This window comes from Sinohyriopsis cumingii, chromosome 10, assembly GCF_028554795.1.
Source record: "Sinohyriopsis cumingii isolate HCF-2022 chromosome 10, ASM2855479v2, whole genome shotgun sequence".
Taxonomy (NCBI): Eukaryota; Metazoa; Mollusca; class Bivalvia; order Unionida; family Unionidae; genus Sinohyriopsis; species Sinohyriopsis cumingii.
This window is the reverse complement of record NC_142970.1, coordinates 34,285,204-34,305,853: the sequence shown is the minus strand read 5'-3', so window position 1 is coordinate 34,305,853 and position 20,650 is coordinate 34,285,204. Positions and strand designations below refer to the sequence as shown.

Genomic DNA, 20,650 nt, shown 5'->3' with positions numbered 1-20,650 from the left:
TTCATGAGGAAGTAACAATGCTTGATATATATCTCAAGCATATTGGACCACATATTCTGTTCTCTGTACCTTCTACTTATTTTTAATTGTAGTAATGACTTTAGCATATGAATTCAGGATTCGTATTATAAACAGTGAGTAAATGTGTTTGACGCTATCCTCAAAGATCATGGATGTGGTGTCGCACATTTCAAATAACACACACCTTTCCTAGTTTGTGAAATATATCGATGTGTTTAAATAGATAAGGTATATTACACAAAGAAAATTATTACGGACAGTATTTTTGAGTGACAAAATGTCTGAGCTTGAGGCAAATGTGAAACTTATTCTTACTGAAGGTAGCTTTATTTTCAGAAGTAAAGATTATACCAAAGACTCTTTATCATGAATTTGACAATATATTGATTTGTTCACCCCTGAGAAAAACACAGTTAACAATTTGTTGTACATTTTTATCAACCTGCATAGGCTGTCACTGTAAGTATACACAACTTTACCACATATACATGATAGTCTAGAACTCAAATTAAGATAACTGTATGAAGAAATCAAGACAGAGAGTATTTATGTGGATTATAGTTGTTAATGGACTGTTGTTGAAACCAAGACAGAGAGTATTTATGTGGATTATAGTTGCTAAATGGACTGTTGTTGAAATCAAGACAGAGAGCATTTATGCGGACTATGGTTGCTAAATGGACTGTTGTTGAAATCAATATTAGCTCTGCAGGAAAATTCTCACTAAGATTTAAGTTTGACATAGACCATCTTAATGTGAGATCAGAATTTGCATTAGAAAATATCGTTAGGGAAAGATTAAATTCGAAACTTATTAGTAAATTTCATGTATTTTAATGTAGGGTAGCCAAACATTTTTATTTTCATTTTCATTCTATAATGAATTGGGTTTACTTTTATAACAAAAACTGAGTTTAGCTGCCTCAAATCTATCCCATATACTTAATGTCAATCATGACACATTTGAAATTGTATATAAGCCAGTACAACGAGACCTTTAAGGATTAAATATTGCAGGCCACTATGTCAGCCATCTTATTTCTGTTCAACTGAAATTAATCCTTATTGACAATTCGGTAGGAATAATGAAGCCATTTGTTAGTAGCAAAATATGCTAAAATCGAATGATCAATGACCAAAGGTATCACATGTTTCGTGGCTGATGATGCAGTCACCGTCTCTGTTGAGGTGATGTAATCACAGAGCATCATTTGCTATCGATTTGGGAACTGGATTGATTGTTACCAAAGGGAAATAAATTCCTATATCACGGGTGATAACTTACGAAGAAAAACATCAACTTTTTCAGCAAGTGGTAAGAAACGATAATCAGGAAAGGGAACATTTCTTACAGGATATGGAAAACAATAGCTGACAGACGCTAAAGACATTTACTCTGGTTGCAAATCATTATTTACGTACAACGAACTTAAAAAGTCATGGTTATATTGATTAAGTCTTTTAATAATATATACTGAATTAGAACAAAATACCAGGAGATAAGAACAGAAAGAGGTAGATTTAAGGTAAGAATGTGAAAGAGACTTGACATTTTTTACCATCAGTGGTCGGAAACTACCGTCAAGACTATACGTAAAAGTCTGTACTTAACTCCAATGAAGAATTGAAAGAAAATTATATCCGTCTTCAAAAAGAAAAGTATATTTGACATAGATTCTTTTACCAGGCATCAAACAGCAAACTGAATGATGAAATTTGTAAGATATTTTTAATGTTTTGCAACGCTTTGTTCTAATTTGTCCTCCGTATGCGGATTATTGAAGCTGCCCAAGGGTTGCGTCAACTTATATGCGTGAGACGTAGTCGTCTCTAAAGAACTCCTCTTCTGTGATAGTACCGTCACCTGTAAAATTAATAATTAGTAATATGACAGTAGTAGTAGTAGTAGTAGTAGTAGTAGTGATAGCATATAAAAGATATTGTTATAGGATATGCGCACAACCGAAACGAAGTTGAAAGTTTGGTTGCGTGCTTTTTAATTCTCTCCACACTAGTGGAAAAAGTAACTTGGTCAATTCGGATTTCAAATAAATTTCTGGGCATGGTAGACACTAATAAAGTTTCTTGTACAAACAAACTATTCTTTTTAATTTGTTAAACTTAGTTTCGACATTGTTTGGCAATAAGGTTTTATAAATAATGAAGCTAAAATGTTCCATGGTAATATTTGATTTGGACAATTTGCCACCAGTTTTCTGGAGATAGGTCATGTTAGTAGACTGTTAGAATATAAAAGTCTCGCAGATTGGATACAAATTTCAGACAACTTTTAATGTCGCGGGGAAAAGAGTATGTGAACCACTCAAGCACATGCTTGGTTTCAAATAAATATATATAAATTACCAAACAGTCTCGAATCCATTACAATCACGGTCTTTTTCTCACCTAGAATGTTGCTTTAGTCTGACGATTTCATAATTTATGACCATCACAGTTATAATAAACAACATAAACTTTCCACCAGCTTTCAGTATCCCCCAAATTTAAATACAATCAGCAGTGACAAAATAGCACAGTTAATTCCTGAAAATTCAAAGTCTTGAATTTCAGAATGTGCTCATTGTGATGATACAATAGTTCAACGTGTCGTAGGGCCATTGAACCATTTGATTAGAAATGAGTATTTTATGCTATTGCAAATAACATTAGTATTTGATACTGTGTTTGGGTAATCTACTGCCAAATTGTTAAAATGAGAAATCTTTAGTCTGATCAACGAGTATTTTCAAAACGAATATTATTAAGGTTTTATCACTTGCATATTGCTTTTCTTTAAGAAATTATGCCAGAGAAATGCCTCTCTCCGATGGAGAGAGAAAAAAAACTATCGCCGATATAAGAGTAAATACAAATGGATTTAAATAGGTGCTATTTTTTGGGTTGGACGTCATATCTCAAAGAAAGATAGGCTACGCATGGCGATCAGTATAACACGTGGAGAAAGAATCCGGGAAAACCCCGCTAAAAACAAACGACCAACGGGAAGCTACTGGCAGCTTTCTCACATTCTCATATTGGCCAGGACTTGAACCCACGAAGAGAGAGGTTAGATGACAGTGATTGGTAAAGGCGAGACCACTCGGCCATCCGGAGCCCTGATTCTAATAGAGTTTAATGACAAAACGTAGATGCACATCGAGTGCATTCTTTCTACATGTATAATAATATGCGTGGAAACAGGTGGCTATATATTTCAAACTACTTTACTATTATATTACACATTCTAGCATAATCACTATTTTCATGTATTATGAATGTACTTAAGATAAATAAAAAGTATAAATATTTTGTACTGTTTTATTACGTAATCGAATATAACTTTGACGAAAAAGTATCCTTTTATATGTGGTGTATGAGGCACTAACATCATAGTATTCCATCTGAATCCAGACTATTTCATATTTCTGCAAATATTTACAAAATATTTAAATTTACATGATAAGATGTAAATTCAGAATGATTCCAGGCTGTGGCGAGGCGGCAGTTATGGAATGACAAAGGGAGAAGGTGGGGTTGGGGGTGGGTGGGTAGTGAAGAATAAAGACACTGTCGTCCTCGTTTTTGTAAAGGATGTCATTTACGTGCAGTCCAGTTCTGAAAATATTAACCAGACACTTCTAAATTTCGTCAGTGAATTTCTTTGTTTTGGATTTGTGATGTTAATGTTTCTGCTTTATGATATACGGTATGGATTTATGCTGTTAAGGATTAGGTCAGGACACATGATGTAAATCTTGCATTAATAATTATGTATATATATCAGCACTATAGTGCTTTGAGTTGCAAATTTTATATATGATCAAATATGTAACTAAGAAACTTTCCTTTTTGATTTTGCATAATGGCCAAACTGAACTCAGTTCCCTTGACAAATGTAATAGACGTTGGTCGGTGATGTAATCAATTCCCCTGACCTGTCAAATTCCAGGCCTTGCATAAAATTCTCAAAATTTAGCGCCAATAAACTCAAGTCTAGCTAAAAGTGTCATGGTCGAGCGTGTTTTGGATTTATTTAAAGGATGCATAAAAAAGAAATGAAGATTGTTGCGGGGATTAATGACGGCCGTACCGCAGCTCTTTCCAAGACATACTGCATGCACAATTGGACCGTGATTTAAAACCAAGCAATGTTATTCAATACAGCTATTTCCACGACAAACCGCATGCACAGTTGGACCGTTATTATCTCATTTAAAACCAGCAGTGTTATTCCATACAGCTCTTTCCACGACATAATGCATGTACAGTTGGACCGTTATTATCTGATTTAAAGCCAAGCAGTGTTATTCCATACAGTTCTTTCTACGACATACTGCATGCACAGTTGGACCGTTATTATCTGATTTAAAGCCAAGCAGTGTTATTCCATACAGTTATTATCTGATTTAAAACCAAGCAGTGTTATTCCATACAGTTCTTTGAATATCATATAGAATATTTTGTTCTTTTTTATTTTTAATGTTGGGACGTTTCAAAATTTTGTTTCTTGAAGTTTCGTTTTGTAATTAGTCTTACTTGTGACATCTCTGTATCTAAGAAAAGATAATTGTACGCCAATAAATAACCCTTACCGTTTCTATCTATCATGTTCTCTAAAAACTCCACTAAGGAATCCCTGTCCAGCATCAATTGGTCTGCCACATCAACAACAGGTAGACTGAAAATGTGACAGTACAAAGAGATTAATACTGTAAAGGAAGGTACATTGGCACCAGTAATACAATATGTGGGTTTCCATTTTGCCATCAGATGAGAGACTATAACAAAACAGATAAAACAGTGTGTGTAAGTAATGTTAATTACGAATATAACTACGTTATGGATATCTGGACGGTATTGTTGCAGATGTTAATCGAAAGATAACAGACACCATCTCTCTCTCTCTCTCTCTCTCTCTCTCTCTCTCTGTGAATAGATCTCACAGAGAAGAACGGCCGTGTTTACATTCTTTGCTTTTCCTTTTCCTCTACATTGATAAATAATTCTCATCTCAAGGCAAAACATAATTTTCTTGGATAAAGTCTTTAAATGTTAGTTATGAAAATGAGCATGGGATATGATTCTTACCCAATAATTCTATTGCCAGTTAATCCATATCCATTTGTCCTCAAACTGGAAAAATCATCAGAATTGTAAACAGTTTGTGTCCGCTTTCCGAATCCGTGTGCAATTCTATCTGCCACCGTAGCACGGAACCCACGTTTATGCCTGGATTTAATGTCTGTGGGTAATGACAGGACCAATCCGCAGCAAACAATGCAAACTGTTACACTCCACACAGTATTCATTGTCTCTCTTTTTCCTGTATCCTTAACAAGTAATAATAATAATAATAATAATAATAATAATAATAATAATAATAAATGATGTTGTTGAACAACAACAACATAGCAACAATAACAGCTACTACAATTAATTCTAATAAGACCAGTCCAGAATAAGTTGAAATGTCCAATGTAGAAAACTTTCATCCATACAACGAATGTATTTAACGTCTTTTGGTACCTTTCTTTGAAGATTCTATCGTTTCCTTAAAGTTCTAAAAATAAAGCTGCCATATTTTTATTCTTAAATACTTATCATGCTTGTTTCACGAAGGAAGGAAAAATATTGATATAAGTAAAGCTGAAAACCTTTTGACGCAGTCAATTTGTAGGATCAGTCATTTATTTTGGTCCATATTTCATGCGATATTAATAATGTGTGAATACAAGACATTGAATCTCTCTTTTGCTAGAAGGACCGGATACCTAATTTACGCCTTTACAATATATAAGTAAAGATTATACCAAGAAGAAGAAGGAGGAAAAGAAGAATATCTAACAATATTATGTTACTCTTTTACGAGTACCATAAAATAAGTGTTTTGCCCTTGGACCACTGTCGCCTAATTTCTAAGACCTTATTTATTTTCTACCTCGCACAGAGCACTACCCTATACAATACAATGGAATAGCATGCTGTACAAGAGTGTGCTTTGGAATGATTTTGCAAAACATATATCTGGAAACAAGAAAGACAAGAAAAGCAATTTATATCAGGCAGGTATATATATATATATATATATATATATATATATATATATATATATATATATATATATATATATATATATATATAAATTCGAGCAGATTAAAAATGCATGAATTAAATTAAAATGCTACGTATTATGCAAAATGCAGTTTTCAAGCGCTTGGCATTCATTTAGAGGTGAATGCACCCGGTCTCCCTCCAGTACATTGGAAACAAAACATTAAAGAGTATCATGCAAAGTTTCACTCCACAATAATATTTATTTCCTTCTTTCTTTTTTGTTTTTTTTGGTTATACTAGCTGGAGATTTGCTACCTAGTGAAAAAATGTTATGTTAGAAAACAGCATGAAATTCTAGGTAGAAAACATACTGAGTTCATCCTCTTATCGTCTGCATGACAAAGCAAAACGGAGTGATTCAAGAAAGACCATTTGCACGAACAATTTGAAGTCATTTCATTTAGATGCAACCAAAGTTAGAAATGTAGCGTAATGTATCGTGATTTGTTTGATATGTCGTGTTCAAGGCTTGTAACTAACGTAAGCATGTTAGCCTTGTTGCATTTTTAACTTATAACTAAGACATTGGATTTTATAAAATGTATAGAAAACAGAACGCAAAATGCAGATACAAATAATTTATGTAGCATTACCTGTACATGGATAAAACTCTCAAAGTAAACGACATTATAATGCAAATCACTTGCAAGTGTAGACTGCACCAGGCAACAACTAAATTCTGTTCTAAGTATTGATTCCCAATTTATGCGGCATCCACATTGGTCATATAAAAACATCCTTGAATATGGGGTAAACTGAGAAGAAAGAAAGCAGTTGTGTGCTTTGAGAAACTAATTTTGTCACGCACACTGGGCAAGTCACTTATTCACTCCTCAGAAACGCGATAAACGAAAAATAATTTTATTAATTTATAAGTTGGACTGTAAGCAATGATCAATGTGGATGTACTTGCATTTGTATGCATCATCAAGAAATATTCTAAGGAAGAGAAATTAAAGGATAATATTCTGTTAAAATTTCACATCACTGATTTCCTTTAAAGAAAATACAATGAACATGTTTTCAAACATCCTTTCCATCTCTCACAGAATATTAATTTCGGTCCGCTCAATTTACGTACATCAGCATCTCAGCACCATGTAGCGTGACTCGGAACTTTTCATTGCACAAGCAATACCGCTAAAAGTGTTGCCCTAAATATTATTGTTTACATACTAGTTGTTTATTAAATAGTTACCCAGAAAATATGAATAGTTCCACCATTTCAATTAGCTAACAGCTCTTTATCTTACAAAAGACGTAATGTACAGCTTTCATATGACCATAACAAGACATCTTAATTAAAACTGTATATAAAATATAAATTATATACAATATTTGTTAATGTCTTAGTGTATTATATAGTTTACTTGATACCTTATAAAGATGGTAAAGTATCGGATTTAGATTGCAAGATACCTCATACAATTTAGAATATAGGCCATATCTGATTTAAACAAATATGTTGCAAGATATCTTCTAGACGTTTAAAAATTCATATTACAGTTTATATCTTACTTAGTTCAACATATCTAATTTTTTTAAAATATAAACTACATGCTTATTAAGATATCACATAAACTATATGATATATCTTACGAAGTTTATAAGATTTCCTAGATACTTTAAAAGATTATCGGAAAACACTTCATGCATTCTTTTTCAACTAATGGCCAAAACACTGTACAATACGAAAATAGTAACATTCCTTTATTTTAGTCGGAAGTGGACTAACGTTAAAATGAAGGAATCGCAGGTTTTGTAAGAAAGGCAACAAATTACACCGAAATAGCAGCAGATTAATGTCCTAAAATTAATAGCAGTTTTCAGTATATACAATCAATAACATGAAACACTACGTCAACATTTCATAACGCATATTTGGGTATTTGTCTGAAGATGAAAGATCTTGTCCAAATGCCAAAGAAATAAAAGGTTCCCAATCACGTACGAGAGTCATTTTAATTTTACCTCTTCTTGTAATAGCCATTTACTATCAATTTATAACAGAACTAGACGAACCCAAAAGACAATAATGTTCGTTTTTTTCGGTTCGTTATTAACGTATTTTCGAGCACTTCATTTGGCATGCTATGCCTAGAAAATGGGTACGTGGATATTTCCGAGGATCGAAATGATATAGCAGACTCTGACTGGCCTCGGTAAGTATCGAATCAGTGACCATGGATTTTAAGTCTAAAATTCTACCAGCTGAGCTACCCTTAATAAGTGAACAGATAAGAACAGAACATAAACTTTGTTGTATATACGAATTCTCATGGCCATTGTAAGGAAGCATATGTATATGTAAAAAGGCATTCTAGGATGACAAATCTTTTAAAAGCTGCATATTCACATGTCAGAATTATATGCTTAGTTTTGGAGAAAAACAGAGAGAATGAAAAGCAAGAGGAAAGATTTGGAATAGAGAAATGTTAGATTGTACATGAACATTTGGAACTTAAACAAAAACATTGAAATAAATATATGTTTGGAAGAACGTTTTGAAAGACGAAAGGTTCAAAGAAAATGTTTGACAAAAGACGAAACAACCCATTCATATTTACACTTAAAGGAACAATTCCTACGTAACCGCAACACATCTAAATTAGGACCTTAAAACAATTAAAGTGTTTATAAACTTTGTCTTTGCTACTAATACATATATAAATAAACAAACTGGCAAAAAAGAAACAAATTAAGTAACTTGCTACGTAACTAACTCGCTAGCTAACTTTCCAATATATATGTTGTTGTTGTTGGGTTTAACACAGTTAGTCAGCACAAGATAGACATATTTGGCAACCAGTATAATTAGTGGAGGAAGAACCGGGGGGAAAAAACGGTAAGAACCACCAACCCACGGGAACCTACTGGCAGTTTCTCACATATCACATACCCTCATTGGTTGAACCTGAGACTAGAATCCACGAGGACAGAGGTGAAATGACAATGATCGGAAAAGGCGAGCCAATCGGTCACCTGGGGCTCAAACAAATATGACTAACATAAACATAATGTTGATAGAATAACATGTCAAGCAAATATATTCTGTGGGTGACGGTCAAGGCAGACTTTCCTTTGTGATTTACCTTATAGTAAACTGAGAACCTCTATCTAACTATAAAATATAAATAAATTATGAAAGAATTGTACGACTGCTTGCACAAAATATTCCGTGATTCGAGAATGTTTCGGCTAGAGGAGGAAAAAGTTTGATTAAAAAACTTAATGCATTTGTTCAAGTAAAGCAATTTATTTTCAAGTACGTTTATAAGTAAACATATAGCGATTATATTGAGTAAGCCATGCTTTGTTACAATCTCTGAGATTAAAAAATAAAGAACGAAATTTAACATTGTAAAGATTACTATACATTATAAAATTACATAAGTTGTATCGACGTTGTATTAAAAGTATCCCCACAATAGTTTGTATCTTTTTAAATATACTTTGACTTTAAAAAACTACGTACTTAGATGAACTAAATATCATTGAAAAAGTAGTGGTGGCAAGTGTCACAGATATTAACGGTTCTGTGTAAAACCAATTCTCACCGAAACTCATATTGGTATGTATACCACAAAATATAAATCAAAATATGGTTTGACCTTTTAGGATACATACAGTAATTCAGTATGTGAAGCGTATGCTAGTGTTGCTTATATGCTTGCATTTATACACAGTAAGCAAATGGAATGAGTAGGTAGTATATCCCTTATAGACGCCTGGGCTTTTATAACTAAAGTCCTGGTTCTTTCAAAAGGTTTCTGCAGTCGTTTTGTATAGATTGATACTAGAATCCACCTGGCGGGTCTGGCTTTTTCTTTCTTACTCTGATTATAAATGACGTGGACCCATAACGATAGCAGACACAGTTTTTCTCCCTGAATATGGAAGAAACTGAACCCTGTGACAAAAGAATACTATCTAAGAAACAGCAAAGCTATGTATAAAAAAATATTTGAATGCACTGAGGTCTTGGTTTGCCTCGTCTTTGATTGCAGGGCTCTTGATTGGCGGAAATCGTCAAGCAGTCAGAGCACACGGGCAAACTACCGTTGCGGACATGGTTTCATTGGTTGCAGGAGGTTGAAAAGGTCCAAGTTGAGAATAATCCAGAAAACAATGCTAGTAACTGCGTGCAAAACTGGTATTTGCAATACTGTTTACATTCCTTAATATATTTTTCATATATAAGGCCATACATTATTTTTATTGAATGAAGTAGATTTTAGAGATGTGATAGAACTATATCAAGAGTTTGATATTAAAGCAACAAAATATAATGTCTATTTTATCACAAGTTTGGAAATGACAAGAGTTAAGTCAAGACTAATCTTGTTGATGAATAAAAGTGTTGATTTGATGATTTCAAACATAAAAAAGAAATGTTCCAATATTTTAACAATGGTTCAGGTTTACATATCACACTTACATGAAAATAAACAACATCAGAAATTATATCAATATGGTGAAAACAACGCGTATTGAGGAAGTAATTAATTAAGTGTTAAATGTGTATAAATAAGCAAATCTGAATCAGACTAAATTCAAAATACACCTTCAAGAACTTTAATCTTTTCAATGTCAATCTACCCTTATCAAAGATTTAAAAAAAAAACAGGTATAGAATTTCTGGAGAAAAATTTTAGGGTTAAAACAACAGATAATGACTCAGGATATGAGGTAGTTGCGCTAGAATCAGCTACATGAATGGCACAATTTTGAAATAAATCCGAAATCATTTCCTGTTAGAGTGTTGATAACATCGAAGTACACTTCATCAGGCATAACGTTTCTTTTGAATGATTTTTTAAAATAATATTTATTACCGAAGGTACGACCGATAAGGAACAATATTTAAGACATCTTTACTATGATTATGAAAGGTACAGAAGATCACAAATACATTTAGAGAACGGAAAAAAGCAAATAATGAAGCCATTTTAGAGAACGTTAAATGAAGAAATCTATTGAAATAATTTTTTTTGCAACAGCCAATATAAAAAGTAAGCGTGAATCATATTTTACAAAACAAATTGAAAAAGAAAATATAGCTTGAAATTTCGGCTGTCTCAGCTTGTCCTATAAACATTGAAATTTGTATTGGCACAAAAGGATCACTTGATAAAGAAATATAGTTTGCTAAAATGGTTGGCAACATAAATGGCAAACGTTCAATTTCATTACAGACAAAACATTTTGCTGCTGATTTTCAAATCATTTCCTATGTACTGAAGAGAAAATTTAAAAAATATTATATCACATTATTTACATAAATGTGTTTTTACAAAAATGATATATGAATTACAAATTGAATAACGTCTTACAGCAAATTACTAAAATTAATACTATATTAATCACAATACCTTCACTTTGAGCAATAAATACACACTTTACGTAATCAACTACAACTCTGAATAGTTTGGAATTCATATATATATATATATATATATATATATATATATATATATATATATATATATATATATATATATTTGATTTAATTATATCTGATTTAATTGAAAGTTTAAAAATCTTTATTTTTTAAAAATTTCATTTTATGTCAAAATGTAGTTCTGTTTTTTAGGTACTTAATACTTTTTTTTAGAAAATAGTTTGACCTTGACTGTTCATTTTAGTAAGCACCAGGTGTTGACCTAGATCCTGATATTGAGACAAAATTAGTTGCAACCAGGTAAATAAGTTCTTTTTTTTAAAAAATGATTGGTTGTTGTCGTGGTCATGATGGGACTGCAGAGTTAAAAATGTAAACAATTTTTAAAAAATTTATTTCTTAGAGTAAAATGATTGGGTCTTATCAAGGACATACGTGATTTGTTTTATATGCAAACATGACCACGTGACCCTTATACGGGGCGTAAAATTCAAGTTTTTGGAGAAGTAAACTCAGTTGGGTTTGTTCGTTACACTGGAAGGTGTTGTGTCGTTTGGAGTTATTTCAGATTACTTGGATTCAAAAGGATAAATTCTTTTTTCCTGGAAAGCACGTGTGCTCATGTGAGATTCTTGAACAAAGAGCTCTTATAAAAAAATGTATTCAGATTTTCAAAACGAGAGTGATGTTTCTTGTTTCTACAAGGAACTATAGACTTCAACACTACAGGTTACATCATACGTTATCGTTTTCCATCTTGGTTTTTTCGTGGGGACTTGAACTTGAAATCAGTAGAACATTTTGTTATTAGGGCTTCTAAAATTTAATTCGTGGATTATTCTTGGATCATTTTTGGATTTGATTCTTAAAACCGTAAGTTCATATTGTTTCATTTTTTACAGAATAATCCCAGGGAAATAAATTATTATATTTTTCAAAGCTTGTTGTTTTCACTCATTCTTGTGTTACTGCTTATTCGAGCCTAAACACGTAACATAAGAATATATATATATATATATATATATATATATATATATATATATATATATATATATATATATATATATATATATATATATATATATATATATATATATATATCTCAGAGCCCCAGAAAAAAGAAAAATCCCCAGGAAAAAGCCCCAAGAAACGAATCCAGAACTCAGAGAGGCACTTCGGCCACGAAGCAACCTTACACACCCAAACCACGACCTGTGACAACGGTGACCGCGTCTCCAGTAGCGTCAGGTTCTTCAACTCCTCCGTTGCTAGTGATGCCAGCCAAGCCCAATTTGACACACGTTTTTCCTACTTTGATTTAAAAATGGAAACCGGTGTCTCCATGAATTTCTCCTCCGGCGATGACACAATTCTCCCCATTATCTGCTGAGGCAGCTGCTAACAAAGTACCTGCCCCTAAAATCAAAGTAATAGAGAGATAGGGCATTTTGCAGACTTTACTGGGTTTATCCTAGCAACAATTGTCCCGATTTAGTAAGTTGCAAACTCCTCAACGTCGAGTGATGCTTGCCACGAACATGATATTACAGACCGACAATCAATGGCAACACTTTCCACTATAAAGAAGACCTGGGGTATACGATGGGTATCAGTGATTTTGAGCTCCGGAACAAACAAAGATGTCATCCACCAGAAGTGCACACCACCGCTATCGTCGTACTCCTGTCAAAAAAGGACAGTCTCGTAGTTTGACCTTGCAACCAAAAAAACGCTTAGCCAAGCATCGACGTGTACCCAAGAAACGACACAGTCGTCCAAAGTAAAAGCGGAACAACCAATGGGGAGGATGTTTTGGTGTTACAGAAAAACTCATCACTTTTTGACAAAGCGATAGTCAAAGAGTTCGTCAAAAAGACTGGTTTCACATCCTTCAACCTACTCCAAAACATAAAATAAAAAGGGTGTTTCCAAGTCATCGACGTCAGTGTATTTTTGTGTGTACCCCGAACAAACAAAGATGTCACTCGCCCAGAAACGATCCCACTTATAACCCCAAAGGAAAGAAAAGTAAAGGACTTCTTCCTCGTTTAGCCAAACATTGGGACGTATTGTCCGTTCTGTACATAGCCAGAAAGAATGCTTAGCCATGAATCGACACGTTTTTCGCCAAATGGTCAAGAAGAAAATACCCATCCTTCAAAAAAAAAAAGATGTTGGTACAACGCGGAGGATTTGTGCACCTGTTGTTAGTACCTTTGGTGAAAGGAATAATGGGAGCAATGATTACAGGACTCATGACGGGAGCTGCTTCACAAAGGATAGGTAAGATACAAAAATGGATCAAGAAGATAAAAGGAACCTCTGGGGTCAAAAGATCTCAGACGTGACCTGATGGAAGGACGAAAACTGACTTGACTGCCTTGCAAACGATGGATTGAATGGAATTCCACCTTTGACAAGAACTATGCACTCCGAATATACCTTCCAATCCTCATTTGACCAAGATGTTACAGTTACAACACGAATTGCAATGGTTGATGGATCGCAGTGGTTTGTCAGAAACGGAAAATTAGCAACCGTACGGTCAAGTGTTGCAACAAATTCAACTCTTTCACCAGAAAGCTTTAGACGAAACAGCCTGACCGACTCTGAAAGATTTTAAGACCCTGATGAAAAGTCCGTCACAAACACCACCACCATCCCAAGTGACCAAGACAGACGCAACCCCACGTATGCCTGAGGTAGAATAGGCACGAGAAGTCTTTCAAACACCGTCAGCGGCTTCCATCCCGGGTATGATTGCAGCGTCCTTGTTGACCCCTTCCCCATCCCCCCAACGAAAAGTCAAAGCTTGGGTTAAAATGATGATATCCACTCCTCCTTCGAAAAAAGTGAAAAAGAAAGAAGGAAACTAGAAGTGACAAAAGAAAACAAAGAAAAAACCATCCCGTTGCCACCACCATAACCACTATACTCAACTTCTAAAAAAAAAAAAAAAAAAAAAAAAATGTATTTTTTCCAGTAGTGCCGGGACCCTGTCTGTAATGATAATTCCCATTGTCCCAAAACATCTTGTCTCTATTGTGCCGGGACGCTTTTTTAACATAGAAATCCCATTGTCCCTATATCACTACCACTCACTACTATTTTAGATAGGACATTTGAAGCATTCTCTAGTACTATTTTCTGTCGTTATGAAGTAGTTTGAAAGATTTGAAGCATGCTAGTACTAGTCTGTGGTCGTAAACTAAGTAATACAAAAGAGCCAAACCCAAACGTTTTGTAAAATTGTACTGATAATTTATTTCCCTAAATACAAAAGTGAAATTTAAAGAAAAAATTCCAAATTAAATACCAAATAGGCCAAACATTTCTATTACCAGTCCTAGTTAATTGAGCTCTAATTAATATTTCAATAGTTTCCAAAATAATATATATCGCTGAAGGCGTTAGTGTGCCTGTAGTCTTGAAAATGCTAACGTACCTGTGGTCTGAAGTGTGATGATGTGCTAACAGTCTTCTTATTAATCACATTACATAATTATCTGAGTTCATGAATTCACTATAATTCTAAATTAATGTTTCTGTCCAAGAATATTATTTGAGAACAATTTTCCAGTGAATAAATAATTTCAATGAATAAATTCCATCCAAACGAAATTATGAACAGAAGAATAAAACCTATTTCTGCTTCAGATGTTATTGTTTTTGTATGAGTAATTTGTCAAAAAAACAAGATTATATATTGTACAAAAATAAGACGCAAAAGAAGAGCCAGGATGTAGGACAAAGTTCATTTCTAGAACAATCTGTTACTAAAATTATAATAACGAATGTGGTAAATTTTAGGTAGGCTGTGTATTTTTATGGTCTTATTCCAGTTTCCTAGACGCAGACCCAAATACATATGTCATCACTATTGATAATGATCTAAATATTTAACCCACATACCTAGGAAAATATTAACTATGCATTATTTTTGCTAACAAAATAAAAACACCAGTATCTCTAAACAGGAACAAAATGAACTTGATTTTGGACAAGGTCAGGTTCAAAGTACAATAAATCCTTAGCATATAATAAATATAAAAAAGCAACTAACAAGCAATGCAGATTGCATATACGTACCAATGCCGTATTGTTGTTTTCAGTATTTCGGCACATTGTAGAGTTTGTTATCCTAATCACAGATTTATTAATACACTGCCATAGAATACGACTGTAGTATATACACTGGTAATGATATAAATGATAAGGATACAATATATGTCAGGAACGTCGATATAGTACGACTAACGTGGATAGCAAGGAATTAAATTGCTATGGCGCCCGTTTAGTGAAATTTTGTCATTTATCTGGAATAAGGATAGCTTATGGTAGGGTTTGTAATGATGAAGGTATTGGAAACTTTATATGTATAAAGGATACCTCATCTATAACCATTGATTACCTTTTATTCGTTCGATACCTTTATTTACATGAAACAGTATTCAACCAATACATTAGAAAGCATAACTGAGTACGATACGCCTAACTGCGACCAGGGCAATAGTATGTGAACAGAAAATAACCGCCACTCTATGGAGAGAACGTAAAATCAGCACATGGAGTCAAGTTTAAAGTCCCTCAGATACAAGTAATATAGAAACGCTGCTCACATGTATACACATAACAAAACTAACTACTTTCCAAAGATAAAGCAATTGATATTTCGGCATTATATTTTATGAAAGATTTCATGAATAGCGAATCAAATAAGGATATATAGTATTCAAGCCTTGGTTTGCTTTTTCGTTGTGTGATCATGATTAGGAGTTTCTAAAAGAAATAACATGGTCATCCGCTTCATTTTTGAAATAGGAATTGCCATTCACTTTATTGTTAGGTACAAGTTACTGAATCCACGTGTTGTTCCGCTAAAGAAAAATTCGATAAGTTTAGAGCGCATTGTCTGAATTATAAATCAGTATTCCTATTCATGCAGCACTTATCACGAAAATAATGATGTCTATATTTACACCATATTGTAATCGCAGCCATACATTTAAGCTTTTACATTTTGAAAAGACAGTTCCGGTGGAGTAGTGATTAGAACGTCCGCCTATGATGCGGGAGGTCGTGGGTTCGATGCCCGGCCGAGTCATACCAAAGACTTATAAAAATGGCACTAACAACGGCCAAACTTGGCGTTCAGCATAAGGAGGTTAGTGTTAGGACTGGTCAGCCTGGTGTCAGGATAATGTGACTGGGTGGGACATAATGCTACAAGTCTGCTGCATGATGTCCCAGTGCTAGACATCACTATAAACTGCCACATTACAGACATGGTAGCGATATAACTGAAAAATTGTTAATGCTGTGTTAAAAATCCAAATCACACACACACACACACACACACACACAATTTGAATATTATCCCCATAAATTGTCCCCATATTCTGTCGATTTATGACACAACTAGAACGAGACTTCAAAAACCTTTCTCCTAAGATTTGAACTCTACCAGCATGGGAAGATTTATGGTTTACCAAACACAAGTCATCGTCTCAGCCAACGTTACTGATGTCAATGTGGATATGACTGAAAAATTGTTAAAGCTACGTGAAAAATCAAAATTACATCACATCAGTCAACGTTAGTGATGTCAATGTGGAATCGATCCTTTCCACCCTCAAGATTAGAACATGCTAAATACTAATATCATGAGACCATTTGAATGTGAAAAAATAGTAATGACTAGAAAATCCAGCGATCTTTTTCTAATCTTTTGTCCCAAATGTGTACTGTAATGAAATCTGACAGTGATTTGTGACAGAGATTTACTGTGCATAAACGGAATGTTACTAATTACCTTTCTTTTATCTCAAAGAGCATGAGCATAACGAAGCATACAAACTGGAACATTTATCAATTACTTTAACCTTGAACATATATACTTACTTGATATACGAGATGCCTTCAAAGGGATCAATATTAAGGCACACGAAGGATACGTCTATTAAACAACTTTTAAAGATATAATTTAGATACAAAAGAGACCTGAATTATTGACCTATGATCATGGAAAGGATTTAAAATATGGAATGCATTATACTGACACTACATAATTATGTTAAGTTTCAAACTTGAATATGTTATGTATATTAATTTGCACTAATTTTAGTTTCCTTTTTGATTTTTTTATTTCATTATATGTTATGGGTTATGTAAAATTGTATTTTTTAACTGACCTTGTCAAAATTCTAGTTCATTGTCTACCTGACCAGAATCATTGAATTTATTTTATTACGTAAACAACTAATACATAGCTAATATTTTCTCTATGAGTGTGGGCTTAGTATTAGGATCATTATCAACAGACTTAATCATATTTATCTTGGTCAGAGTTAAGGATATTGTGTTTCCTATGTTCTTTGATGTAATTTTAGTAACAAAAGTTCTAATTATAACCACGATTTTTCTAGAAGTGAACTTTTGGCCCGTATTCGTTTGTGTCTTAGTTTTTAAATATAATCTTGTTTACTGGAAAAATTATTTTATTCCTGCGGTAACATCTAGACAGAATTCATTTCTATTGTTGTATTCAGATTCTGATTTTGGATGACATTATGTATTATTCTCTGGAAATACAAAGTGCTCTATAATATTCTTGGAAAGAGACTTTAACACATTAACTGCGAACAATATTGAATTCAAACAAGGAAACATTGGATTATATTACTGTGATTTAAGAAAAGACTGTTGGCACATCATTACAATTAAGTCAATTTTGCATTAGTACATTAAAATTACCGGCCACTACAGGTACAGCAGCTCCTTCGGCGTTGGAAATTATTTGGAATACCACTAAAGATTATTCAGAACTTCATTAATTAGAACTTGTGTTAGTAATTCTATGATTATTTGGAATTTAATTCGCAATACGGTAAGTTCTATTTTTAATTTTCACGTTTGTATTCTATTGAAATAAATTATTTATTAAAATTTACAAAGATTGTTTCTTCTCACTCTTTTCTCTTACTTATTTCAAGACCACAGAATCACAATAAATCTCAAGCGACTATTAAGTTATAGGATGAACAGGGAAGTGTTATGAAAACTTAAAATATTGACCCCTGACATGGACGGTAGAACCCAAACTATGTCGTGCACGACACAGGTTCTAATGACAATGCAAAAATAACCAAGTTTCATCCCTTTATCTCAAACGACTTCCAAATCATAGTGAAGAAACATATACAAAAATACCAAGTTTCATTCCCTAATCCCCAACATATTCAAAAGGGGAAGATAAGAAAGGAACTGACTACTAAGATATTGAGCTGGGACATTGACTACGACTACAGCACATGAAGTCCTGCTTATATATGTGTGACAAACTGTCTAAATGACGGTGTTTAAGTAAACACACCCTCTTCCCTTAATATCGAATGGCTTATAGAGCGGACTGGAAAGTGTTTGACAAACTTAAAATATTGACCCATGATTTTGGCTCTAATGATATTTCAATGTGGTTGGTATGCAACTCCTTTGAACGATTCTATAGATGTTTGCCAGCTTATACGGTTTGAGAGTGAAAAGACGGAATGAAGGATGAACAGACGAAAACACGAATAAGACTGAAGACAATAATAAGGCTGGACAAACAGAGGAAATTTTTTAATTTTGTATTTGAATCTCATGGAACAAATTTATGGTCAGGAAACTGAATGCGTATGACTTTCAGTAATACTACATGTAGATATTATATTCCTGGAAATGAAACAAAAGATTTACGCACTTAATCACTAAAAAAAAAGCTCGTGTAGATGAAGATGAAATCACATGAAACTATACCATTATTATCGATGCTTTTGCTTGTCTTTCTGTCTATCAAAGTGAAGATCAGATGCACAAGAAACCACAAGGATAACTGATGTAAAGCATATTATTTTATGAGCTCTATGCGTATTATAAGCAGAACGAAATTAACAGTGGCAGGTTGCGATGCCTGTCAATGATGCTTTGATCAAGGAAACAGACGGAAAATAAAATGCCTAGAATCAACAATAAATAGTTAAGAAAACTGAAGCGTTAATGACACAGTGTTGAATAGTGAAGAAGACCGGACTGAGTTTGTAGATCGAGTCTTCAGTGACAATCCATGACAAAAACAAACAACCTCTCCCTCTCTCTCTCTCTCTCTCTCTCTCTCTCTCTCTCACACACACACACACACTCTGATCTGTACTTATATAACATATTTTGAGATATCTGAGATACTTCATATATATGAATATAGTCACATTGGATGATAACCCCATTTTAACATTAAACAGATCCACTACATGTAGATGATTATATTGCATTGTTGATAATAAGTACGATAATAAGTATCCCATTACAATGTGTATTAATATATTAAATTATTAATGTATTAAATTGTTGATAACAAGAACCCCATTATAAAGTACGGAGATTATTCAAGACAGTTTAATTAATTTCGTTTTGCTATTTACAATCACTATCGACAAACGTGTAAGTTATGTATTGCTATGTATTATATATATTAATTGTTGCTGTAATAATAGCAATAGTAATACTGCATGCAATGGCATGCAGCATATAGCAAAAGATCCAGAAAATGAAACGATGGCAAATACCGGTAAATAACTATTAATCAGGATTGCCTTGATGTCTAAACCTAGCGCTGCCCTTGCATAGTGTGTTATTAGTGCAGACACGTACACATATGTCAATGCCCTTGCATGCTATGCTATTAATGCAGACACGACACATGTCAGACCACTCCTGTGGCCTAGTGGTTTCAGCGTCCGCCTATAATGCGGAATGTCTTGGGTTAGATGCCCGGCCGAGTCATACCATACCGGGCATCATATCGCAGACATGTTGCATAATGTCCCACCCAGTCACATTATCCTGACACCAGACCGACCAGTCCTAACACTAACTCTTGATGCTGAGCGCCAAGCGAGGAAGCTGTTTGTACCATTTTTGTAAGTCTTTGGTATGACTCAGCCGGGGATCGAACACACGACCTCCCGCATCCGAGGCGGACGCTCTAAAAATAGGCGGTGTAAATAAATTTAGTAACAGCCAGAATATGTGTTATGTCAAACATGTTTTAATCTAATGTTGTTAAGCATCTCCATT

General features: G+C 33.7%; 1 protein-coding gene across 2 annotated transcripts in view; it reads right to left on the bottom strand.

Annotated features, from left to right (window-relative positions):
* Window positions 1-1,464: 1,464 nt before the first annotated feature.
* LOC149789860 (uncharacterized) overlaps window positions 1,465-20,650 on the bottom strand; it is a 46,435-nt gene continuing 27,249 nt past the window's right edge. For both annotated transcript variants that reach the window (XM_089973374.1, XM_089973373.1), the window contains exons 2-4: window positions 5,110-5,351; window positions 4,614-4,699; window positions 1,465-1,885 (exon numbers count right to left, since the gene is read on the bottom strand). In XM_089973374.1, coding sequence (XP_089829500.1) covers window positions 1,827-1,885; window positions 4,614-4,699; window positions 5,110-5,330 — 366 coding nt within the window. In that variant the 5' untranslated portion in view covers window positions 5,331-5,351 and the 3' untranslated portion in view covers window positions 1,465-1,826. The remainder of the gene's footprint in view (window positions 1,886-4,613; window positions 4,700-5,109; window positions 5,352-20,650) is intronic.